This window comes from Hyperolius riggenbachi, chromosome 2, assembly GCF_040937935.1.
Source record: "Hyperolius riggenbachi isolate aHypRig1 chromosome 2, aHypRig1.pri, whole genome shotgun sequence".
NCBI classification, from domain to species: Eukaryota; Metazoa; Chordata; class Amphibia; order Anura; family Hyperoliidae; genus Hyperolius; species Hyperolius riggenbachi.
The window spans coordinates 143926097-143952433 of NC_090647.1; the positions used below are offsets into that span (position 1 = coordinate 143926097).

Consider the following 26337-nt stretch of genomic DNA (forward strand, 5'->3'; position numbering starts at 1 on the left):
GAGGAATCAGAGCGGGACAGCAGAACAAGTAAGAGAACACCAACGGCACATAGATATAAGCGCATGGCAAAGGAGGTAGCCAAATATCTGATGCCAGACCTACACTCTATAGTGGCGGCAGCAGTGACGCAGTCCCTATCTACCATCACCACAGAACTGCAGACACATGCCTCACAGTTAGCAGAGGTAGAACGGCGCATATCAAGCTGCGAAGATGACCTACACACCGCCAAAACACAGCTCAAAGAGGCCCTTAGGCAGAATACTGCCTACCACTCACGCATTGAGGACCTGGAAAACAGGTCCCGGCGCAATAACCTAAGAATAGTAGGCCTGCCGGAATCAGTTAAACCTGAAGACCTAAAAGAGTTTTGCGAACATACACTTCCAGAACTTTTGGCTATTCCGAATATATGCAAAACGGAAAGGGCACACAGAGTAGGCACACAAAAGCAAAGCAAAAAACCTACCACGAATGGTCATGGTGAAATATCTGGACTACACTGATAAAACTGTGCTCCTCAGAGCCTTTAAATCATCAGAGAATGCATTGGAATATCAGGGGACCAGAATACGAATCTTTAATGACTATTCCTTGGAGGTCTCGCAAAAACGTCAGACCTTTAGCTCCATATGCACCTCCTTAGTAAAAAAAAAAATAAGATTTGCCCTGATGTACCCAGCAATCCTAAAAATCACAGACCCGGATGGGCAAATCCACATATTTAAAACCCCGCAAGAAGCAGAGAAACACCTTAAACAACTGGCAGCAATATCGCCACGCAGGGAAAATGGCTCTCCTACACACCTACCTACTACCCCAGAAAATGGGAGACGAACATCTACCCCGTCTTCACCTCATCAGACCTGACTTGGAGTCTCTGAGAGATTGGGGAACCTATATAAATAATGACTCTTCTGATAAGTAACATATTAATATAGATATACTCCCGCAATCCATACTGCTGCGGGCGTGTAAAGGCTTTGGAAGCGAGGATGCTTTATAGCTATGTTGTGGGGAAGAAGTGAAGTCCATGCACAGGGAAAGTGCTTTACTGTTTACTATGTTTATTATGTTATATGCTGTTTTTTACTGAGGGGATATGATAATGCAAGCCAGCAGCTAAAACGTATTTGTTATCGCTCCTCTGTATGTCTGAAATGTTTAATAGTTACGGGGATTAGGGTCTCATCTTTCCTTCACCTCTCAACAGATAGTGAGAATGTGCCTGTACTTGCAGAATATAGGGATTACCCGGAAGAGTTACTAACCGACATACATAAACCAAAAGTAATAATAACATGACGATTAAACTTTGTTCCTGGAATGTAAAGGGGCTCAGGTCACCAATAAAAAGGGGCAAAACACTTAGACACCTCAAAAAATTATCTGTAGACATAGCACTACTCCAGGAGACACATCTCCGAACCGAGGAATTCAAATTTATGCAAAAGGGGTGGGTTAAATGTTGCTTCGGATCAGAAGCAGTGGGCAAAAAAGCAGGTGTCATAATACTAGTAAGTAAAGCAATAAAAGGAAAAGTGGAAATGATTCACTCAGATAAAAATGGAAGGTGTGTGGCAGTAAGAGTACATCTCCCGGGAGAAAGCCTGGTGATATACAATATATATGGGCCTAATGACGGGAAAACCCAATTCTATAAAAAACTAACCGACAAGCTACTGACAGAAAATACAGATAGGCTAATAATGGGAGGTGATTGGAATGAGGTAATGGACGTAGCTGAGGATACTAAAACAGAGAGGGGAGGAAACAGGAGGAAGAGTGTGGGGAAGACACCCCTAAATGGACTGACACAATCTCTAAAACTAATTGATGCCTGGAGATTCCTACACCCATGTGATAAAGAATACTCCTTCTTCTCTCCCCCCCACTCTTCCTTCTCACGAATCGACTACTTCTTTCTGGGACAGACCATAATAACAAAACTACAAACAGCCATAATCCATGACATAATGATTTCAGACCATGCACCGGTCACTATTCAGCTACTAGATAAAATGCCGACAGGCACAGATATAATATGGAGGTTCCCAACATATGTCTATGGTGACGACGAATTTCACCTCCTGATGCAGAATTGGTGGGGGGAGTTTAGTATGGACAATGCGGTACACTCTGGAGATCCATTCCTATTCTGGGATACAGCGAAAGCGGTACTCAGAGGGAAAATCTTGGCACATGTCTCGTTTAAAAAAAACAAACAGATCCATAAAGCTTACATGGACGCAATACACCAAGTAAGAAAAGCATACCAAGCGTACCAGGTATCCCCTAATACAAACACTAGAATGGAGTGGACCAAAAAACAGACAGAAGTAAACAAATGGTGCACGCTCAGGGAAATGCAAACATTATCATCCAAACGCCATTTCTTCTTTAAATATGGCAACAAGTCGGGGAAACTGATTGCTGCTATGGCCAGGGGATCGCAAGAGTATGAATCTATCCTACAACTTAAAGACAAGGAGGGGAATCTAACCCACCACCCAAAAACAATAGTAGATATCTTCCGAAACTATTATGAGCAACTCTATGCCAAACCTTTGGATAGCAGCAATGAGCAAATCAATCATTGGTTAGAAGAGGCAAAATTAAATAAATAAATCAGTGCACAAGACCTGGAAGATCTAAATGCCCCTATCACCCCAAGCGAGATTATAGAGGTCATAAAATCATTATCTAATCACAAAGCACCAGGCCCCGACGGATTCCCTGCAGAATTTTTTAAGATCTTAAAAGTAGAGGCAGCCCCCACACTAGCTAAAATATTTAACAAAATCCTAAAAGGAGAAGGTTACTTGAAATCCGCTAATGAAGCATATGTCAAACTTATACTTAAAAAAGGAAAGGACCCACTAGCCCCAGAATCATATAGGCCAATCTCCCTGATCAACCAAGACATAAAACTCCTAACTAAACTAATGGCCACTAGGTTATCTAAAATACTTCCCAAAATAATCCACCCCAACCAGGTAGGCTTTATAAAAGGACGCTCAGCAGTTAGCAACATTAGGAAAGTTCTAGCCATATTGGAGCACGTCAAAGCATATCCCAAGACCCATAAGAATGCAGCCTTACTCACACTTGATGCTGAAAAGGCATTTGATGCCGTACAATGGAAATGGATGGAAATGACGCTCTCCAAAATGGGGTTTACAGGGGCCTTTATTAATGTAATCCAACAAATATATGCCACTCCTGCAGCACGCATCCACCTGCCAGGTTTCATCTCAGCTCCCTTTAATATTTACAGAGGCACCCGACAAGGATGTCCTCTTTCCCCCATACTATTTAACATATCATTAGAACCTCTGGCAAGACTGCTAGATGAAATAAATCCAGGTATAGAAATGGCAAAAAAATAAAGCAAGCGCTATTTGCAGATGATGTAATACTGTTCCTCAACGACCCCTCTCAACAAATTAGAGATATCCTGAACCTAATCCAACAGATAGGATCTATGTCAGGATTCAAAATTAATACAACCAAAAGCGAACTAATGCCGCTAACCAGATTCTGGCCACAGACCTCTGAATGCAGCTTAGAAGTCCAAATAACGAAAGGCCCTATCACCTACCTCGGTATAAAAATCAAACCGGATCCCTATTCCCTCTACCAACTCAATATTACCCCTAAAAACAAAGAAATTATAGCTCAAATTGAAAGGTGGTCCGAAATACCACTCAATATAATGGGACGAGCCGCCTTACTGAAGATGGTAAGCTTTGGTAAATTATTATACCCAATGCAAGTTCTTCCACTCCTTCTCAAACATCAGGACGTACAAAATCTAAATAGAGCATTCTCCCGCTTCCTTTGGAGAGGCAAAAGAGCCAGAATCGGCTTAACTAAACTGCACTCACCTAAAAATGTGGGGGGACTGGGAATTCCGGACATCAGAAAATATAATGTGGCCTGTTTGACGAGACATGTGAGGGATTGGGTGTCTGCCACCTCCTTTTTCTCCAACTATACATTAGAAGCAGCTATAGCAGAACCATGGACACTGGTAGGGATCATGCACGCTTCCTGGTGTCAATTGCCAATCCGAATCAAACACAATATCTTGTTACGAGATACCATACTAGCATGGAGAGAGCTATGTAAAATGCACCGTTTGCCGTGGAAAATATCTAAATTCATGACACTCTGGGGAAGCCCAGGCTTCGCCCCTGGAATGCAACACGGAACCTTTATCAAATGGGAAAAGAAGGGACTGACTAAACTAGGTCAACTATTTAACTTAGACACACACAGATGGAGAACTTTTGTGGAAATCAGAAGCATGTATGGCATTCCTCGTACAGACTTCCTCATGTATGCACAGATCCATTCCTTTGTAGCATCCCAGATCACTCATCTGCCAACAATAGCCACCATAAACTCTCTGGACACTTTTCTCAAACCTCAGAACGAGGATTTAACCCTATCGGCCACACAACGACGCCTGCTACTCCTACAAACAAAAAAATGCTGGAAAAGCAGCTTTGCATTCTGGAACAAAATCTTTCCGGACTCTCAAATAGAAGATGCCATAATAGAAGGCAATAATAAATATAGAGAACTAATCACAAATGAAACATGGAGAGAATCACATTTGAAATTCATCCATAGGGCTAAGTACGCCTTCGACATAAAGTACAAGACACCTCCACCAGGATACTCACCTTATTGTCCAAAGTGTAAAGCCTCGCAAGCTAACCTAATGCACTGTATATGGCAATGCACAAACATACAGGCCTACTGGACTGCAGTTACTCAATTCATAAATAACATGTGCCACAAGCAACTAATCCTGGACCCGGTGTTCTGCCTTTTCAACTATGTCGCTCCTAATCCTAACCCATCAGACTGGACAAAAACCCCAATGAATCTAGCCCATCTGTGTGTTATAGCAGCACGCAAATCCATTTACAATAGATGGATATATCCAACAGCACCAACAATATGTGACCTCAAAGCAGAGCTCTTTGACCTTTTTGCCATGGCCAAAATAGATACTCTACTACACAAAGAAAAATGTTCCAAGAAATTCTTTAAGTGTTGGAAACCCTTTATAACCCATAATTTCTCCAGAAATGAAATCACATCTCTAATGGAACCTTTCCGCTATACATCCTGGTACGCCACAGAGGAACTTCTGGGAACCCTGGGACAATTAACACTACCTGCTAGGAATGATCCGGGCACAACTCGCTAAAAATAGTGTCAACACCCATGTCGGGGCGTGGGACCTAACCACAACAAAAGAGGAGAAAGATGAGATAGAAGGGGATAGGGAGGGAATTAGTTAGGTGGGGAGGGGGGTTTCTTTCGTGGGAAAGGCTTCTTTGGTCTCCAGCCTATAATCTTCATAGATAATTCTAACAGGCAAACTTGAACAGTGTATGCGCTAGCATCCCCTAATTAAAGAACATCCAATCGACTACATGTAACTGCTAAGTAAACCTTTTATTGATAGCCTTTAAGGCAAAAATCTGCAGTCGTATTTGTTCATGTTATGTATAAGATGCCTGATCTAAACCTGTAGATGACAAAATTCAATAAAATATGTTTGAAAAAAAAAAAAAAAAAGTGTATTGCATATGGGCCTGTATGTCAGGTGGGTGAGCACTTAGCACTGGATGAAAGATGAATGCTGGGACCCATTTCTAACTAAAGTGCTTTCTGCTCTCTGAAGTCTAATGCAGATTTATAAAAGGGCAATAAACACATTTTGTTTATTGACCATTAGCACATTGTCCTAATCACCCTGGCAAAAAAACTGGCAACCCATAGCTCCTTCACTTGAATGGAGACTATTGCCATTCTGGACTGTGACTTCTCTTCAGAAGAGCTAGCTGTACACTGCCCATTGGCTATCATTATGGCTGCTCACTATGACAGCAGCGATCTTCAGCAAACTGGTGGTCAGTGCTCCATTGTTGAATTTGGTGGTCTGTGCTTTCAAAGTGATAAACGCTGTTTGATCTGTAATGTGGTTGATAAAGCCGATTGTCACTAAATATGGTGATCACACCTTCTGCTGAAACTAGATTGGTTCGCTGATCGTAAGGGCACTGTGATTTATCTAGTTATTGGGAAGCCCTGTACAGAGTGGTGCGATCCATTTTTCACCCAATTGCAAATGTACATGCTGCAGTTTGCCTGCGTTTGCGATTAGGTTAAATTAATGGGAACACATGCAAATTGCATGGCAAAAGCTGTGTGCTACGTGATTTGCTTTGCGATCTGCCATTTGAAGAAAATTCCTGCAGTTTCTTGTTTTTTTTTTCACTTCTGGAATTATTTGTGCTCCTGCTGATTGCACCCCTAATCACAGCAAAACGTGCCTGAAAACAAAATGGCGATCACAGCAAACCGCAGTTGTGATTTTCGTAACGGAGGGGCCCTTACTGTATAGAATTGTTTATTACATTTTAATATGTATATCTCGCAATAGTTATGAATTTATTTTTAAATACTCACATTTATGTCCCCCGCCCCCCCCCAATTTGTTTCCTGGCACTTAATGTCTCACACATACACACACACGCTCCCCAGACGCAACTGGAAAAGCAGAAGCTAAATTCGGAGGGCTGGTTGCCATAGCAACATGTGAACAAAGCAGTTGAGCGAAACTTCTGATCAAGAGTAAACCTGGTACACAGGTACCTGGTACTCACTTTTGATTGGGCGATGACTAACCAATTTTACCTTCTACATGTAGTATGAGGGTCAACAAATATTAAATTCTATCAACAGATTAAAGGTAAAATTGGTCAGTGATTAGCCAATCAAAATTGAAGGTGTGTACCAGGTTTTAGGTTCACCACTGTGTAGGCTACCTCTCCGTACCCCTGTATGCCTCAGTGGCCCCCGCTACCCCATATCTATATCTGAAGCCACACCCAAAATGCTATATTGCACCATGTAGCTGAAGACTCACTCCCACACTGCCATATTACATAAAGATGCATGGGGAGACAAATTTCAAAGTCCATAAGGAAGGTGGCATTTAAAAGGCAGAACTGATTGCATCCAGTGGGGAAGGTAAAATGTATTCCTTTCTGCCTCCCATTGGCTTTAATTCCCAATTCTGACATTTATTTCCCGCCCACCCAATCCATTTTTTTCTTCTTATAAATGAATAGAACCCAACAAGGTTGGCACTTTGTACCTAGGACTTAGTACCTAGGCTACAGAGTCCAGAGTAGTTTTCAGGCTTTGCAATAGAGCACCCATTAAGTTGGAACACACTTTGGGGCACCAGATAGTGGAGTCACCCTTTTCTAGATAGTTGGAAATTACTTTGGGGGGTGTTCTGGAAAGCCAGGAGGCTGGGACACATGCATTCTGGGTCATGCTTTAAAGAGAAACTCCAACCTAGAATTGAACTTTATCCCAATCAGTAGCTGATACCCCCTTTTACATGAGAAATATAATGCTTTTCACAAACAGACCATCGGGGGGCGCTGTATGACTGATTTTGTGCTGAAACCCCTCCCACAAGAAGCTCTGGGACCGCGGTACTTTTGGCAGTTTGTTACAATGTAACAAGGTTTACAGACAGGAATTAGCTGTTTACAGCTGTCTCTAACAGCCAAAACAGCTAGGAGCAGCTACATAACCTGCCCGCAGTAAAAATGTCACCATGTAATAAATGTCAGAATGTAAATCGGGGAGAGGAAAGATTTTACAATGAGCAAACACTGACTAAATCATTTATACATAATTATGGTAAAAAAATGAAGCACTTTTTTTACTACATTATTTTCACTGGAGTTCCTCTTTAAGGGAACCAGAGATGAACGATTCACACAAAATAAACATATCAGTCGATAGCTTATAAAGAATAAATGCTCTACCTGACAATTTCACCACTCTGGTGTGCCTTTTTGAGTGTTTTTTTATCCATTAATGCTCCAGGAAAAATCCAATATGGCCACTAGCTCATATCCCTTCTGCTTCCAGGTTATGAGCTGTTCTGTATGTGCTGTCTAGCCTCTATGAGACTATAGTCAAGCAGGGCTGCTGCTGCAGGCTTTCATCTGTGTGGTTTCAACTTTATTATTCTGGTATGCTGTGTGGCTGCCTGTAGGAAGTGTCTCATAGAAATGAAACTGCATACAGAAGATCATAATGATGACTGGCTGCACAGTGCACACAGATCACACAGCCACACTTGTCTGTTTCAGAGCTTCTTTCTGCAGGAGCAGCCCCTCCCATGTCATCAGCTCTGAGTATGCAAAGCGGGAAAGCTGAGCCAGGATGGGGCGGGCTTGGGCTTGAAAAGACTCCACAGAAGACTGACTCAGCTATAATGATTCCAGGTCAAACCTAGACTAAATGCTCAGTCTGGGATTCTTATCACCGCTGATAACAGACAGATTAAGCAGAGAAGAATGAAACTATAAGCAGGGTAAGTGTTTACTGTCATGTTCCCACTGATAAATGTAATAAAATACATGAGGTGCTTCCTCTCTGGTTCTCTTTAGTACTGCTGGCATTCTGTTCTGTCAAGAAACAATTCTGACTCCTTTGGCCACTAGAGGGCAGAGTGAATGCAGACAGACTGTGACTAATTGAGTTAAAGGAACCAGAAGATTGCTGTGCTGGAAACATGCAAAGTTTTTAAGTATGGAAAATTTGATTAAAGCACATTTAGGCCTCTTGCACACTGCATGCATTTCAGATTCCGATTCCGCTTTTTAATCTGTTTTTACATCCGATTCCGATTCAGATTTTTAATCTTAACTGCATGCTGCGTTTTTTGATCCGTTTTTCTGTTGAATGTATTTAAGGAAAATCGGAAACGGAATCAGAAACGGAATCGGAAAACGGATTTGCAGTGTGCAGGGAGCCTTAAAACAACCAAAACCATTGTTTATACTGTGTGTGCAAATCCAGAGTTGTCCGAATGGAAATAATTTATCTTTATGCACCAGTATTAAGCTGTCAACTCTTTGAACTCTATGGACTCTCCTCACACTTGATATGTTTTTGTTATGCTATCTGCTGCTATATTCTTCTTTATAAATTGTCTGTATTGTATGTCCTGTTTTTCACATTAGCCCTGTACCTGCCAAAACCAATTCCGGGCATGACCCAGTCATGCTTGGCGAAATAAAAGATTCTGATTATGTACAGTAGAACACATGATTAGACTTGCCAACAAACCAATTCGACTTGCACATGACCTCACAGATTGGAACCGGTTTGTAAGTAAGAAGGACTGCCTGTACATTATATAAGGCTGGTGGGTTTACTATTTTCACTCATGCATGGAATAGATTTAAAAAAATCTTTTTTTTTTTGTTCATTTTTCCCACCAGTTTCCTCCTTTTTTCTTTAGCTTGTAAGCTTGCAGGGCAGGGTTCCCTCCCCTTTGTGTCTTGTTAGCTGCTGTTTATTTTAACCAACATAGATGTCACTATAACAAAATACTGTCTACCACTTCTGTATTATGTACCAAAGTCTATATGATGTACCCATGTTTGTTTCTAATACTCTGTACAGCACCACAAAGTATTTTGTAAAATATAAAACATTTAGGCTCGCTTCCCTCTTGCTCCAAAAACATACCCATTTTTTAAAATAGGATCCGCTTCCACTGTTTTTCCAGATGAGCAAATGCATTGTGCATAGCCACCTATAGTGCAATACATCTGCCCACAGCTGCAAATTCCATGTAAAAATGGAGCAGACACTGAACTGGACAGCTCCGAATGGGCCGAAACGCTGTGCTGCAGATAGGAACTGAGCCTTAAAGGGATACTGTAGGGGGTCGGGGGGAAATGAGTTGAACTTACCCGGGGCTTCTAACGGTCCCCCGCAGACATCACTTCTGGAATTTCAGACTTTAAAGTCTGAAAACCGCTGTGCCTGCATTGCCATGTCCTCAATCACGCTGATGTCACCAGGAGCGTACTGCGCAGACACAGACCATACTGAGCCTGCGCAGTATGCTCCTGGTGACATCAGTGGGATCAAGGACACAGCTACGCAGGCGCAGTGGTTTTCAGCCTTTAAAGTCTGAAACTCCAGAAGTGAACCGGAGCATCGGTGAGTGGCTGCGTGGGCACAGGATGTCGGCGGGGGACCATTAGAAGCCCCGGGTAAGTTCAACTCATTCCCCCCCCCCCCTAAAATGTCCCTTTAAAGAGAACCAGAGAAGGCCTGCAAGAGAAAATATATACATAACTGGGGCTTCCTCCAGCACCATGTGGGCTGATCAGTCCCTCTGCGTCCTCTTCCGCTGCTTCCATTCTCAGCTATTAGTCCTGGTAAGTAAGTCAGTTGGCGCAGTCTGGTGAGTCGGAGCTCAGTGCACACCCGCCAGCCCCATCGCGCTCCCATAGCCAGGAGCATTCTGCGCCTGCGCAGTAATACTGTGCAGGCAATAAATATATAAAGTCAGCGCAGGTCTATAGTAATACAGCTTTCGTCATTTTCTGGTATACAGGATCTTCGAACAAAAAGGTAAAGAAGCAAGGCTTACCAGATTCCAACAACGCACATTATAAGGTTGTAAACGAGTTTGATAGATGGTCCGCAGAACTTTTAAATGGTGTCGTTTCACCAGCGATGTTGCACACCACAGATTCCTCCGGAATATATTAGATATCCTGAGGTCGCAGAGACTCGCCAAAGAGGAGTCCAGTAGGATAGTGACATGAAAGAGATGTACGGCACATCTAAGTGTAAACCGTCTTTATTACATAACAAGTGAAACAATTTAAAAACAAGGATAAAAGAAACTCACATACGGGGCCCGTGCACTGGGAACTCCGAAAAAGTAGCGCGCATAAAATGGTCAATAGAAGACCTCAAATAAAATGGTGTCGCCTTGCCGACCGGTTTCGCAATCTCCCGATGGCACAAGATTGCGAAACCAGGTCGGGAAGGCGACAGGCGGCACCATTTTATTTGAGGTCTTCTATTGACCATTTTATGCGCGCTACTTTTCGGGGTTCCCAGTGCACGGGTCCCGTATGTGAGTTTCTTTTATCCTTGTTTTTAAATTGTTTTACTTGTTATGTAATAAAGACGGTTTACACTTAGATGTGCTGTACATCTCTTTCATGTCACTATCCTACTGGACTCCTCTTTGGCGAGTCTCTGCGACCTCAGGATATCTAATATATTCCGGAGGAATCTGTGGTGTGCAACATCGCTGGTGAAACGACACCATTTGAAAGTTCTGCGGACCATCTATCAAACTCGTTTACAACCTTATAATGTGGGTTGTTGGAATCTGGTAAGCCTTGCTTCTTTACCTTTTTGTTCGAAGATCCTGTATACCAGAAAATGACGAAAGCTGTATTACTATAGACCTGCGCTGACTTTATATATTCATTGCTTGTGTGGACTTTTGGACATTGTCCTTCTCGGCTGCGGTCGCCTTCTGCCTTGGCGCTGACACTTGTTGTTTTTTTTTTTAAAAGAGAATTTTTATTGAATTTTGTACAAGAAAAACATACAATCCCAACAAGACCCCCCCCCCCCACCCCCTGACCCACAATCCCCAAACCCAAGAGGACCCCATCAATAATTAGGTAATGAAAAAAAACCATCTACAATTTCTTCCAATTGTTTCATACAGACCAAAACAATACCAGCATATGAGCTAAATACACCAAAAGAGCATTGAAATCATTAAGATTGTAGGGAACAAAAACATTTACAAGTGCAGATCTGAAATATGTACTGTGATATCCAAATTAGGAATTACAGAATTAGCATTATCAACCCAGGGCCCCCATACTTTATCAAATTTAGTGGGATGCCCCCGAGTTTGATAGGTAAGGCAATACAAGGGCAGATTCTGATTAATTAACTTTTTATATTCATTCAAAGTTGGTACAGAAGAAGACTTCCACTTGAATAATAGACATTTCCTTGCGTAGAAAAAAGCTAACCTGAGGAATAACTGTTTATGCTTACCACAGGAAGTGTTGTCTATGATGCTTAGCATCGAGGCTTTAAAGGACAAGTCTACTGGTCTATGTAGTATCTGGGTAAGAAGCTGGGTAACCTGCCCCCAAAAACCCTGGACCGGTATACACTCCCATACACAGTGAATGAACCCTGCATTGGACTGGCCACATTTATTGCATTCCGAGCTGATACCACGGCCCATTTTAGATAACTGGAGCGGAGTATAATATATTTGATGGAGCCACTTGATTTGGATTAGTTTATCGTTAGCACTTATCACACTAGGCATATAAAAAGTTTCTAATTCTGTCCAATCTGCTGCACTTAATTCGCAGTGTTCAGACTGCCATTTGGATTTAATTATTTCAAATTTTTGAAAACCTAGCTTAAGTGACAAAGCCATGTAAAATCTAGAAATTTGTTTAGAAGTGTCTTTATTTAGAACCATCAGTTCCAGCTCAGAAGGCTCAAAATATACCCCTGAGGTACCCATCTGGGACCTAATAGCATCACGAAGCTGGAAATAGCGAAACAACGAATGCCGAGGAAGACCAAACTCAGATCTGAATCTAGCAAAAGATTTAAACTCACCATCCGCAAAGATATGATTAGTGTATTTAATCCCACGTTTGATCCAGAATTGACTATCTTCCATTTTAATAAGTTCAGGCAGGCGAGGATTTGCCCACAACGGGGAACTGGGGGAAATTGCACGCTCTGTGCTGGGAAACAGTTTCTCTGTTGAGGTGTATACTTTTAATGAGGAATTGAGAAGAGATGTTCCCACTTTACCTGGCGTTACACCTCTATATATAATATTGGCTAACGCCTCATAGGAGGTAGCGATATCAGCTTCCAGGTTCATGGATGCATCTAGTCTATCAGCGCTCATCCATTTTTGAATGACTCCTAATTGGGCCGCAAGGTAATATAGGCGAAAATTTGGAAGTGCCAGACCCCCAAGAACTGTTGGAAGACGTAGAGTGGATAGTGCTAGTCGTGGAGTGGAACTGCCCCAAAGAAAACTAACTACCATAGAGTCTATTTTGTTAAAGAGCCTCTTAGGGATGTAGATTGGTGACGCCTGTAAAACATACAGTAATTTAGGGGCATAGACCATTTTAATTATTGTGACTTTACCCACAAGATTAAGTGGAAGCTTATTCCAGTTTTTAAATTTGCTCTCCTGCGCAGCTAAAAGAGGGATAAGGTTAAATTGTATATAGTCTTCTATCCTCCGTGTTATATTTACCCCAAGGTACCTAAAGGACTCAACTACCATTAATTGAGAGGAGGGGTCTATTACCTCCGTTGCCGCAGGATCGATTGGAAAGAGAACCGATTTAGACCAGTTCACTTTTAGGCCTGATATCTTCTCAAAAGATTTGTATATTGTGAAGACTTCGACCAGCGATGGACCGGGATCTGCCAAATACAAAAGGACGTCATCAGCGTACAATGAAATACGTTCTTCTAGTTTATGGATCTTAAGCCCACAAATAGATGAGGATGACCTAATGTGTTCAGCCAGAGGTTCCATTGCTAATGCGAATAGTAGAGGGGATAAGGGACAGCCCTGTCTGGTTCCCCTGTGGATCTTAAAGGGTTCTGATATATAGGAGTTGACCCTGATTCTTGCGCGTGGTTTGGCATACAGAATGTCAAACCATCTCCGGAATGTTTCGCCAAAGCCCATTTTATCCAACACTGCCCTCATATAAGGCCATTCGACTGAGTCGAAGGCCTTGTGAGTGTCAAGGGACAAGATGACTCTGGATCCTTTATTGCTGTGAGGGAATTGAATGTTGGAGAAAAGCCGCCTGATGTTACCTTTAGTGGCTCTACCAGGGATAAAACCCGTCTGATCCTCATGAATCAGATGGGGAATATATTGATTAAGCCTCTGGGCCAGGACCTTGGCTAAAATTTTGGCATCAGTGTTTATCAGCGAAATAGGCCTATATGACTCGCAAAGATCAGGGTTTTTGTTGGGTTTGGGTAATAAAATAATTAAAGCCTCATACATAGAGTCAGGAAACTGACCGACATGAAGAGAGTGAGTAAACAACTTAGCCAACTGTGGGATAGAGATTGATTTACTCTTGAGGTACCACTCCACCGGAACACCGTCCGGGCCCGGAGTTTTGCCTTTCTTAAAGGATTCTATGGCTAGGGAAATTTCGGACTCCGATATGGGCAAATCCAACGCCAGCCTAGTCGCCTCGTCAATACGTGGAAGATCTATTTCGCTCAGAAATTTAGAGATGGAGTTCAAATCTTTACTACTTTTGCTAGTATAAAGCTCTGAGTAAAATTGAAAAAATTCTTTAGCAATATCTGTTGAAGAAGTGCAGAGTGTACCCGAACTGTCCAGGATTCTAGGTATAGCAGTCGTTGAATCATTCGATCTTAGCATATACGCCAGCATTTTACTACATTTGTTACCAAACTCAAAGGTTTGTTGTCTAGATATAATTTCCCTGCGTTTTGCCCGTGACATCAGCTTCAGCTCGTATGATCTCCTTGCCACAGCCCAAGCCTCATATGTAATTGGTCCAGGAGCCAGGATTAGTTGCGTTTTAGCCTCCTTTACTTTTCTTTCATTAAAATCATGTGAAGCTTGGTCATTTTGTCTGATTATTGACAATGAGGCTCTAAATGCCCCCCTTAAGACTGCTTTACCTGCATCCCAACATATGTTAAAGTCAGCTGATCCTGTATTTTCATCCCAGAAATGTACCATTGCTTCTTTACAAGGGTTTAAAATTGTCTGATCTTCAAGCCACCAGGGACCCATCCTCCAATGACCCGTCTGGAAAGGAGCTGGGCAGTGAATAACACAGACCATTGGAGAATGGTCCGAGATGCCGTGAGACAGATATCTTATTTCCTCAACCAATGGTAAAATATCCCTGGTGCCCAGACACATATCAACACGAGACATGGATTTAAATTGATCCGAGTAGCATGAAAATTCTGAATTGTCTGGGAAACGCCATCTCCAAATATCAGTAAGATTTAAATTTGAAATCCACTCATTGAGGGCAGGAAATGACCGGGAACTCTTACAGAGTTTGTCTTTTTGTGGATCGATGACTGCGTTAAAATCACCAGCTATCAGAATGGGGTTATCCAATTTGTCTCGTATTTTATTAGCCAAGGCATCTAGGACCGAGGCCGAGAAAGGGGGAGGTACATATAAAGATACTATCGTGAATTTTTTCCCCTCGACAATAATCGTGACAATTGTAAACCTGCCCTCTGTATCGACCTGGACACTATGGACTGAGCCTGTAAATTGTTTGCTAAGTAAGATTGCTGTACCCCTTGAAAAAGAGGAGAAGTGAGACACATGATAACCAGCTATCCAGGGCTTTTTTAGGGAAAGCACTCTACCACCAGTTAAATGTGTCTCTTGTAGACAGATTATATGTGGCGCTAGCTTTTTTAAATAATCAAATACCAATCTGCGTTTTATCACATCGTTCAAACCCCTAGTGTTCCACGATACTATGCGTAAATTAGCCATAATCATAATATATGTCTTTAGTATGAGCTTTTGGATCATTAGCGGAAGCTGATGGTATATTCATCCCAGCCGTACATGAATGTAGGGTCCTCTTAACTAACCTAAACATTCCAACAACCCCTAACCCACCCCACTCCCTGCTCCCAACTCCAGGAAGTTTCATTCCCCGAACTTACTTAAACCTGGGTAACCAAGGTGGCCAGCCCTCCCCACCCGTGTTTAAGTAGGATAAGCATTAACCCAGACTTATTTACTTATTATTATAGCCATATATATCAATGGTGTAGACTATAAGTGTGACTGATATAAATCAGGCCACTAGAACTGTGAGAGTCCTGCACATAGCATACTAATAAGTTGCGCCAGTTATCCATGTAGTAATAAACGTACGTGACCAGTTGGATACATTCAATACATGTATGAAACAGTGTTAGTCCTCTACTAAGGCTTGTATATCTGCGAAGAGGAAAAAGCAGGGGGGAAAAAAGCATATAAGAAAACACATAAACATATCATACAAGCCTCAGTTTTCTGGTGAAGACCCGTAATGTCACCCTTGTATTAAATTCAGTGATATTATATAGGATGTGGCGCTTGTAGGTAGTGGCTTAATAGTCAGAGATATTGTTTGATGAGCGAAGTGATCTTCTGTTATCATATGGGAAGACCTTGGGCATCCAACCACTGAGATACTTCCTCTGGGGAAAAAAAGAAGTGCGCTTTGTTGTCCTTCATTACTTTCAGCTTTACTGGGAACAACATGCTGTATTGCAGTTGGTTATCACGCAAACGTTTCTTAACCTGGATAAAAGTGGCTCTTTTCTTCTGGATTTCTAACGAAAAGTCCTGATATATTGAAACTTTAGCTCCTTCAATGAAAAGATCAGGTTGATTTCTGGCTTCCCGTAAGATGGCCACTTTGTCTCTGTAGTTGAGGAATTTCATCACAATGGGTCGAGGGGTAGCCCCCGGTTTTGGCGGACCCCCAGGAACTCTGTGTGCCCTTTCAATTGCATAGGCATGAGAAACAATAAGACCAGGCAGGGCATCTTTAAACCAGTTCTCAAAAAAGATTTCAGGCTGTAAACCCTCTGCCTTTTCAGGAACCCCTACCAGCCTCAGATTGTCCCTGCGCGCCCTGTTTTCAAGATCATCTAATTTAGTGGAGTGGGCAGATGAGGAGTTTGTCACTCTCTGGAGATTTTGCTGCATTGGAGCGACTGTATCCTCCAACTCGCTGACTCTACGTTCTATTGCAGTTGTGCGATCCTTTACTTTGGATAAATCATGTTTGACAAAGGATAAGTCAGCCTGAATAGAGTCCAGCCTTGTGGTAAGAGATGTGTGTAAGCTTTTAATAGCTTCCATAATGTCAGTTCTAGATGGCTCCTCTGTGTTTTGGCTGTCTTTTTCCCCTACCTCCTCCATTATTCCCTCTTCTCCCTCCCCAGCAGACACGCTCCTTTTACTGGACCCGCATGAAGGTGACCCCGATTGTGGGGTCAGGGACCCAATATGTGCTCTGCCGCCAGGTTTATCAGGAGCTTTGGGTGGAGTGGAAGTGGATTTGGGAGATGTTGCCGTGGCCTGCGACACACCCACTATGGCTTCCTCACACTGACTGTCCCCGTTTTGCGCAGCTTTTTTCAGCTTGTCTCTCTTGGGTAGGTGAGTGGGAGATGGCTGGGTCTTACCCGAGGAGTGTGGAGGTGAACCATCTGGCTGGCGGGAAGATTCCCTGCAGGGGATCGAGTTCTCCGTCTCCGCCGCCTTGCCTGTATCCACTGCAGGAGCGCCGGCGCCATCTTGTGTCGTCCCGCGGGCGAACCGCGCGAGCTTTTCTGCCGGTCCAACCACTTTCTGGGCTGATTTGGAAGACATCCCTTCGCTCCTCTGTGAACCCCTCAGCCTCCGGGACCAGACTGAGGACGGCTGGGCTAATTTTGACAGCAGGATACCGCCGGAAAGATCACGGGTAAGGGAGAGCTGGGGATCTGCACGTCCTCACAGCTTCATGGCTGGCCACGCCCCCGACACTTGTTGTTTAATACTGTGCAGGCGCAGAACGCTCCCAGCCCTGGGAATGCAACTGGGGAGCGCACTCAGCCGGACTGTGCAGACTGACTCCCCGGGACCCGTAGCTGAGAATGGAGGCAGCAAAGGAGGATGCTAAGGGACTGATCAGCACGCATAGGGCTGGAGGAAGTCCCAGGTGTGTATGAATTTTTTTCTTGCAGATCATCTTTAGCAGGCTTGCTCTTCACGAGTAACCAAGGTGGTTACTCGTGATTAAAATGAGTTAATTGCTGCAGCTGAGCGGCTAGATGTGGCTGGGTTAATTACCCATAATGCTGCTGGGTGCCCTGCATTTCACAGGGCTTGCAAGCAACCTATTAGTAGCGTTGCAAGCCTCGCTATGGCGCACTTCCTCCTTTCGGCTTGAAGGAGGAAGTGCGCCATAGCGAGGCTTGCAACGGGACTAATAGGTCGCTTGCAAGCCCTTGAAATGCGGGGTGCCCGGCAGCATTATGGGTAATTAACCCCGCCGCATCTAGCCGCTCAGCTGCAGCAATTAAAACTCATTTGAATCACGAGTAACTACTGGGGTTACTTGTGATTTACTCGTGAAGAGAAAGTCTGATCTCTGGTACACTTTAATGTAAAGTTCTGATTTGGTTATGCAAGAATTGACAGGTGCCATGGTAACTAACACCCATGTGCCTTTAACTCTGACCCCCTCGGCAAAACAGTCATGGAGGTTTGTGCCCAAAGTGTTTCTGAAGATCTGTAGCCACCCCCACCTGCGTTGCCACGGTCTGCCTTCAGCTCAGCAGCCACCCATTTGGCCACAGCTACTGCCCTGGGGAGGGGCTGCGGCCAGTGTTGCCAACTCATCCCTTTAATTACTGACACATCTAAGTTATACAGGTTCTGGGGCTACTTACACATAATCAGCAGTGCTTTAACTGCGTCTACCTAGCCATGAAACCTGTATAATTCATGTGTCAGTAATTAAAGGGATGCGTTGGCAACACTGGCTGCGGCAACACAGCTGGGGGTGGCCACGGCAGTTTTGCTGAAGTAGGGTTGAGTTTCCGGCGAATAATTATTTACGGTTTAGTTACTAACCTTGCCACCTGCCGATACTTGGATAACTAAAACAGGAAATTTAGAGTTAAATAAAGGTGGCCGGTTTAACTTACCTTCTGCCAGCCCCCTGTAGTCTTTCTGTTCCCTTGCCGTCTGTCTGAGCTCTTCCATTCAGCAGCGGTGCCCTTCTGCAAGTTGCATGCCTGGCTTGGGGCTCACGCTGCCATGGACAGGAGTGTTCTGCTCTTTTGCAGCATGTAAAAATTACTACTGCACATGTGCCAGACTATGGGAGGCATGATCGAGGGGGAGCGTGGACAGGGTCATGCATGCACAGTAGCCCCTGACTGGCCCAGCCAGCTAGCTATCTTTCAAAAGTGCACAGCGGCAGTGGCGTAGCTAAGGAGCTACAGGCCCTGGTGCAAGTTTACACTGGGCCCCCCTAAGTACTCTATACATAATTGATACAGAGCACCAAAACCTGACAAGGACAGCCACAGTGTCAGAGGTGCAAGAAGGGGGATGGGGAACAATATGTTAATCATTACCACTATTCAAAGCATCTATAGAAGTGATTATTACCAGCATAGGACCAATGAAGAGATAATACTGTTGTTGAGGCTGTGCCCAACGGGCCCCGAAGTGGGCGCAACCTCTGCAACCCCTATTGCTATGCCTCTGCACAGTGGCTGAATAGAACAGTGGAATGACTGAGGCACAGGGTGACTACAGGGGGCTGGAAGAAGCCTTCAGCTTCACCACTGCCAGGTAAGGTAAACTGGACACTTCTATTTCACTTTATGTTCAATAAATAATTCATTTTTTTCCATTGCATAACTAGAATTTGAAGAGAAAAAAAACACTTATTTACTATATACTCGTTCTAAATTCAGTCTGTAAGTGACAGGCACAATCTGTTGCCACAGGTTCTTGGGACATTTACCAAAAATGTAGTAAACATTTTGTCACAGCTGCAGTTGAACTCTCATCTGGTTGTTTTTCAGCTCTCTCCAGTGTCCATCAGGGGGCGTGTTATTAGCCCGGCCGCCCCCTGACGTAGCCTCACGCTCTATATAAGTTTAGAGCGTACAGGCTGGAGCCGGGTGAGTGAGCTGAGCTGGCATCGAGGAGGAGGTGCGTAGCGAGGTACAGACAGCGTATAGGACACCCGTCATTCTAGCCGTAGGGCTGCGCCGTGCGAGGCGCCACAAAGGCTTGTGTCTCTCTTTGGCGCTCTCCTTTGCAATGGCTTCTCCTGGGACCTGGGGGCTCCAGCAGCTGCTCGGTCGGTCAGTGATGTGTGAGGTTGCGGAGACGCACACGTGTATCATTCTATCACTGCTATAGATCCTCGTGTGACAGCTGGCTGCTTATCTCACTGTATGCTGCAGCTGGCTGCTCCGCTCTCTCTGCTCACCTATGTCTCCTGTCACTTCTCGCTTTTTTTGTGGGACGCAGTTTTCTTTTGTGTCGGGACTCGGGAGGCGATGTTTCTGCTCAGTTCTATTGGTTGGGTTGGTAGTAGGGGATGTTTGCGCTGCCAGTAGGAAAATCCGGGTTGTGATGGTAGACAGGTGAGCAAGCGTTTTAAAGGATACAATTTGTAACATAACATGCATATTTTCTTCTATTTGGTTTCCTGTAATAATTTTTAACATTGGCCTCTTTGTTTAGCTTTAAGGTGGCCGCACACCATACAATTTGTTTTCTTTTCAAGAACTGCAATCATTTTTTCTGACTGACTGTTCATATTTTTGAAATATTACAACGTACTACAAGCCTATGTTCAATTTCCCCAAATTATGAATAAAAAATTGAAAACTCAGAAAAATTGCTTGGGTCTGTATGTCAAGTAATTGTCACTACCACACAAGTTGAATCTACCACCACACACCATACATTTTTCATATAAATTGATCAGAAAAATCCAACACTCCCGATTTTTCTTTTATCAAATAAAAACATGAAATTAGATTTCTCGAACAAATAAAAATGAAACTTTATTTTTTGTGTGTGTGTGTGTGGGGGGGGGGGGGCAACTATTGTTTCTGTCGAATTGCTGGTAAATTGGATCATTTTATTGGATGGTGTGTGGCCACCTTCATTGTGATCACTAAGGGATGGCTGCCAGAGGTTGTTTAGCCTACACTATATATATATTCTGCTACCAAAAAGTGCTTTGCATTGGTTCTCTGTGTTTCGTCTTTGCATTTGAGGGCGATACAGAACTGCGAAAGCAGCCAACGCTACACGCAGCACCTTGTTTGACTGTGGCACAAATGCCAGTTATTGACCGTAAACGCATTGAGATAAATGTTGCCGTTCATCTCAGTGGGGGTCATGGTGGATCCCAGTGGTAAACTCTGTGCACAACCACTGGCAGTCGCCTCTCTTGGGTGTCGCAGGCGCTTAGCTACATCACAGTTTAGCTGATGCTGAATGCTCCTCTGCAAGTGAGCAAAGAAGTGTTTAGCATCTGTTACCATCTGTTTGGCAAATGGGCCATGTTTAACCCCTGTAAGGAGACACGAAAGCGCTGTGATTAGCCGATGGCGTCCAGGAAAAAAAAGACTGAAAAGGATGTGATAGAGTGCAGCATTTGTGTGAATGGTGGTAAACTATTGTGCTGGCGGCTGCCCAATCGCTTGAATGGACATCGCTTAAATGATGGACAGGCGTTTACCCAGGGCTGTGGAGTCGGTACAAAAATCTTCCGACTCTGACTCCGCCTCCTCAGTTTATAAAACCACGATTCCAACTCCAGGTACCCAAAATGGCCTCGACTCAGACTCCTTAGGCCACATACACACATCAGACCATAGTCTTTTGAAAATGAAAGATCACAGACCAATTTTACCTCCTTCCACGTAGTATGAGAGCCATACCTTCACAGTCTTTTCTATGGAGCTGAAGTCCCCATCAGAAAAAAAACTTTGCAAGATGCTGCACACACAGATGCTGTACAGACACAAAAGATCAGTATCTGCAAAAGATCTGTTCTTGCCAAAGATCCGTTCCTGCAAATTGCATTCATAGTCTATGAGATCTGCAGATCATCATACACACCTTGTTTAACTGACATTCATCTGCAGATCAGACAATCCTCTGCAGATCTGAAAATCCATCCTGGTGGATCTGATCTGCAGATGAATGTCTGTTAAACAAGGTGTGTATGATGATCTGCAGATATCATAGACTATGAATGCATTTTGCAGGAACTGATCTTTAGCAGGAACAGATCTTTTGCAGATACTGATCTTTTGAATGTCTACAGCATCTTTGTGTGCGGGATCTTGCAAAGATTTCTGTCTGATGGGGAGTTCAGCTCCATAGAATAGACTGTGTAGGTATGGCTCTCATACTACATGGAAGGGGGTAAAATTGGTCTGTGATCTTTCATTTTCCAAAGACTATGGTCTGATGTGTGTATGAGCCTTTAGTCTAATACTAAACAGGGCTGTGGATTTTGTACAAAAATCATCCGACTCCGGGTGTCCAAAACTGCCCCGACTCCTCGACTCCGACTCCACAGCCCTGCATTTACCGCTGTGGAAACCTCTGTGGGAATTGGCCCTTATTCCTAGCTGAAGGCCTGAATTTTTCCTGCTGCTGGGAAGTGTGCTTTCCCCAGCCTGGGTATTCGGTGTGCGCGGCAGGGAGCTTTCATAGTTACCTATCCGGACAGCTGGATCGGCTTCTTCTTCCTACACAGCGGCAGCAATGTTATCCCGACATGTCTTCTCGGTTCCGATCACATGATATGAAGTGATCGGGATCCAGGAGACCATGTCATCGTCACAGTGCCACCCAGTGCTGGAGGAGAGGTGTTGGAAGAAGCCCGAGTGCTTCCAAAGACTGGTGAAGTCTTCCACAGCGGGAGATTGCAACGGAGGAGCCTGCGGGGGAAAGAGAGCCTTCCCTCTCCTTAGGCGAGTATCTGTTCCCTATTTTAAAATACGCTTCAGATTCACTTTAAGGCCTCGTTCAGACTATCCGCATTGCCGTGCGCATTTTGGCAGCGCGCATAGTGTGTAACACGCAAGAACGGTAGAAGGGCATAGACAGCACTTCTACCGCTCCCATCATATATGCTGCACTATCGTGCTGCTGCATGCATTTTCGGGATTCGCAGCGCAGATCCCATTCATTGTTGTGAATGAGATCTGTAGCGCAGATGGCGTGCGATCGTACACATTGTGTTTCGCTCGCACAGCCATCTGCACTGAATGATCTGAGCGAGCCCTAAGGGCTGGTTCACAATGGTGATAAACGCAACATTTTCGAAGACCACCAAAAGGGTTGTTTGCGTGATCTACCGCCGTTCCGTTTAACTGAATTGAACTGTTTTTTTTGTTTGTTTTTTAAATGATGGTGTTTGTGTAAATGTTGCAGTAGATCCTCTCATCTTGAACACTGTGTAGCATTCATGCATTTCTGTGTCCCACTAGAAGTTTAAAACACGATGACTGGAAACCGATGCTGAACCCTTTTCTGCACGGTAGCAAAGTATTGGCTAAACGAGCCACTGCCAGCTGCCCATGTAAGCCAGCCCTAATAGCTCCAGATGCAATACCAATTTCTTATACAGTAATTACACACTCGGAGGTGGTAAAATGCCCACAGAATGTGCTTTTAACATCACACCATGAAACTGTCTTTACAGGGGCATTAAAGGTGGTTGTGATAAGCGATCCTTCAAAGCTGCTTAAAAGCAAAGGAAGAAAGGTATGTCAAATTCATTTCTACAACAAAGTTAATGTTCGGGGGATGGGGCTGGCAAGCATAAAGCCCAACCACACTATTTTATTTTATTAAATTAGAGGGGAAAAAAAGTGGAATTGGGATTAAAGTGTGATGTTTTACAGGCTCCCATTTCCAGACTTGAGCACAGAGGCCGGAGAGTGCATTGTTAAAAAGAGAATAAACAAACTTGCAATAATTTTTTTTTTTTTTTTTTTTTTTTTTTTTTTTTACTCCCATTGCTTCATTCTCGCTCTTCTGCTATGTGCACACCCACCATATGTACTCAAACAATGCTTTGTTAGAATTATTAAGACAGCTTGGAAAGTAAAGAATTGTTTGAGTATGTTTAAAGCGGATCCGAGATGAAAAACTAAATATAACAAGTGACTTGTCTATATATCTTATCTAAAGTTTAGATAGTTTACACAGCAAATCTATCTTCAAACAGCTTCAACAGTATATTAATATTTTTTCCTGTGATACAATGGGAGCAGACATGTTTTCTGCTTGTCACTATTACACAATTACACACACAGGCAAGCTTATCTGTATCTAGGCATGCTAATCTGCATATTCTGTGAAAACTCCACTCTTATCTCCTCCATTACACAGGCAACTGATCTGTATCTGCACTGCAGCTCTCAGATTGTGAAAACTCTGCCTCTGAAATCTATAGCTAGTAACACCTTTTTCACCTGCCCAGACTGAAATCCCACAATCCCTTGCAAGCGCCAAGGCACTCTGGAGAAGCTGTGGGTGTGGCTTGTTTAGTTTATAGGAAATTAGGGTATTAAAACAAAACAAGTATTTGGCTTGAGGAATGCCCTATAAACTATATGTAAGGAACACAATTATGCAAGGAGTAAAAGTTCATCTCGGATCCACTTTAATGATTTTGCTTGATAAGATAGTGCTTCCATTGTTGCATAGTCCCAGCACCATGTATTTTTTTCATTCGTTGATGAAGAGGAAAAAGAGTGGAGCCAGGGGGGGGGGGGATGTTCTGTCTAGATGTGAGGAGAAAGCTAAATTAAAATCTCCTAGGATTAGGGGACCTTCAGTCTCTTTCCGCACTTTAGCTAGAAAGGAGGAAAGGAATGAGGTTCGGTTTACGTTAGGGATATAAACATTTGCCAGGGTTACTGGTTTACCTGCTAAGTTACCTATTAGTATCAGGTATTTACCTTGGGGGTCCGAGATTGTGCGCGATACCCGAAGAGGGACCCCTTTTTTAACTAAGATCGCAACCCCTGCTTTCTTGTGGGGGCCAGATGCTAGGAACATTTCTGTGAAGAGTTTGCTGTAAATACGTGGCGGATCAGCTTTCCTGGAGTGGGTTTCCTGTATCATGGCCAGGTCCACCCTAAGCCTCTTGAGGTCTTTTTAAAAGGGCAAATCTTTTTTGGGGGGTGTTAAGCCCCTTAACATTAACAGCAAGACATTTAACCATTGTCGTAGGGAATTTTTTTTTTTTTTTTTGTGGAGAGATGGGAGGAACCAACCTGAATAAGAAAGAAAGAGGTCAAACCTTAAAGAAAATAACAATAGAAATACAACCACTTGTATATAAGTAACCATTATAAAAACCAGAATATTGCCACTGTAAAAAACATGGCTCAACAATAGGGCGGCAAGAATAAGCCACCAGGGTGAGGGAGCCCAATAGATGGGGGCCCATAGATATAGGGAGACCCCTGGATTGGAATGCCTCCTGAGGAACATACCGGGTAGCCTGGAGACCGCCCAGAAGAAGGAGCTTCTCAGTGAAACCTCCTGGAGTATCTTAGTGTTCAAAATACAAAAGTTAAAGGGAAAGGAAGTATAAAGGACCTAAGTAGTTACCCTTTAGTCACTGAGTGAGGAATGCCACTTAATGACTCAAGTGCTAACGAGGAGCCAGAAACTACCTATTTAGGGTAGTTGAGGGACTTAGGAAGAGGGTGAGTTCAGGTTTGCTGAGCTTCCATATCCTCTGGGGTGTTTTGGGAGGAGAGGCTACGCAAGGGGACCTTGGTCCATTCGGAGATGTGCCGAACCTTGCGAGGTGGGGAAGCTTCCGGTGATCTGTGCCTGGAAGAAGAGGGTTGGAGAGGGAGTCGTAAGCCCATTTGTTTAAAAAAAAAAGTCAGCGTCGTCGACATCAGAGTAAATGTCACCCCTTTCCTAGTGACCGAGAGTCTGAAAGGGAATCCCCACTTGTAAGGAATCTTCTCTTCTTGTAAGAGCTGAGTGACAGGCCTAAGAGCCCTGCGCTTGGCCAGTGTTATTAGGGAAAGAACATTGTAGATAGCAATGGTGTCTCCTTTAAAGTCCACTGAGGGAATGTTGCGGAGAGCTTTGTATATAGCTTCTTTAGCCTCATAGTAATGTAGCCGTATAACAACGTCTTTTGGTCGGCCCGCTGAGGCCTGCCTCTCACCCAGCGCCCTGTGGGCCCTATCCATTCTCCATAGTTCTTGTGGGAGATCAGGTACAATTGTTTGAAAAAGTTCCAAAAGGTGAGCGTTCAGATTCTCGTTAGAGACTTGCATAGAGTTGCCCTTTACCCGGATATTTTGCCTGCGTTCTCTATTCTCTATATCCTCATGTCCAGAGCGCAGGCTCTTCAGGTCTGAAAGCATAATGCGTTGATCATCCTCCATATTTGCTTGCTTTTTCCCTAAAGAATAAACTTTAGATTCAAGGGCATTAGTGCGATCACCTATATCGGCAATTTCAGCTTTCAAATCTTTCACAGCAGTGATTATTAGAGTCTGGAGGGAGGTATAGAGCGAGTGGTAATGCTTTTGCAGGGTTGAGTCTAGTATTGCTGCTGTCACCGGTTCGGTCTGAGTGTTCGTACCTGGTTGAGCTGCGCCATCTGCGAGGGGCTGGGCGGGCAGGTCGGCGCCATCTTGGGAAGTGGGAGGGCATAGATATTTGTCCATCACGCCTGTCGTCCCCGCTTTGCCTGGAGCTTTGGCGGTCATATCTTTTGGAGCCTGGATGCTTAGGCAGGAGGAACGGAGGAAAGCCGCGCTGTGGGGTGGAC

General features: G+C 43.8%; 1 protein-coding gene across 8 annotated transcripts in view; it reads left to right on the top strand.

Moving 5' to 3' along the window:
* SUOX (sulfite oxidase) overlaps positions 1 to 26337 on the top strand; it is a 75123-nt gene that overhangs the window by 2009 nt on the left and 46777 nt on the right. For 2 of the 8 annotated variants that reach the window (XM_068267606.1, XM_068267607.1), the window contains exons 2-3: positions 8203 to 8426; positions 23227 to 23288. The exons of 1 other annotated variant lie outside the window; for it this stretch is intronic. Coding sequence is in view for 1 of the 7 variants with exons in the window: in XM_068267604.1 (XP_068123705.1) it covers positions 23227 to 23288 (62 nt within the window). In the remaining 6 variants the exon portion in view is untranslated. Of the gene's footprint in view, positions 1 to 8202; positions 8427 to 19672; positions 19710 to 23226; positions 23289 to 26337 lie in introns of those variants that run through there. 5 more of the 8 variants (XM_068267608.1, XM_068267609.1, XM_068267610.1 and 2 more) reach the window with 5 other exon arrangements.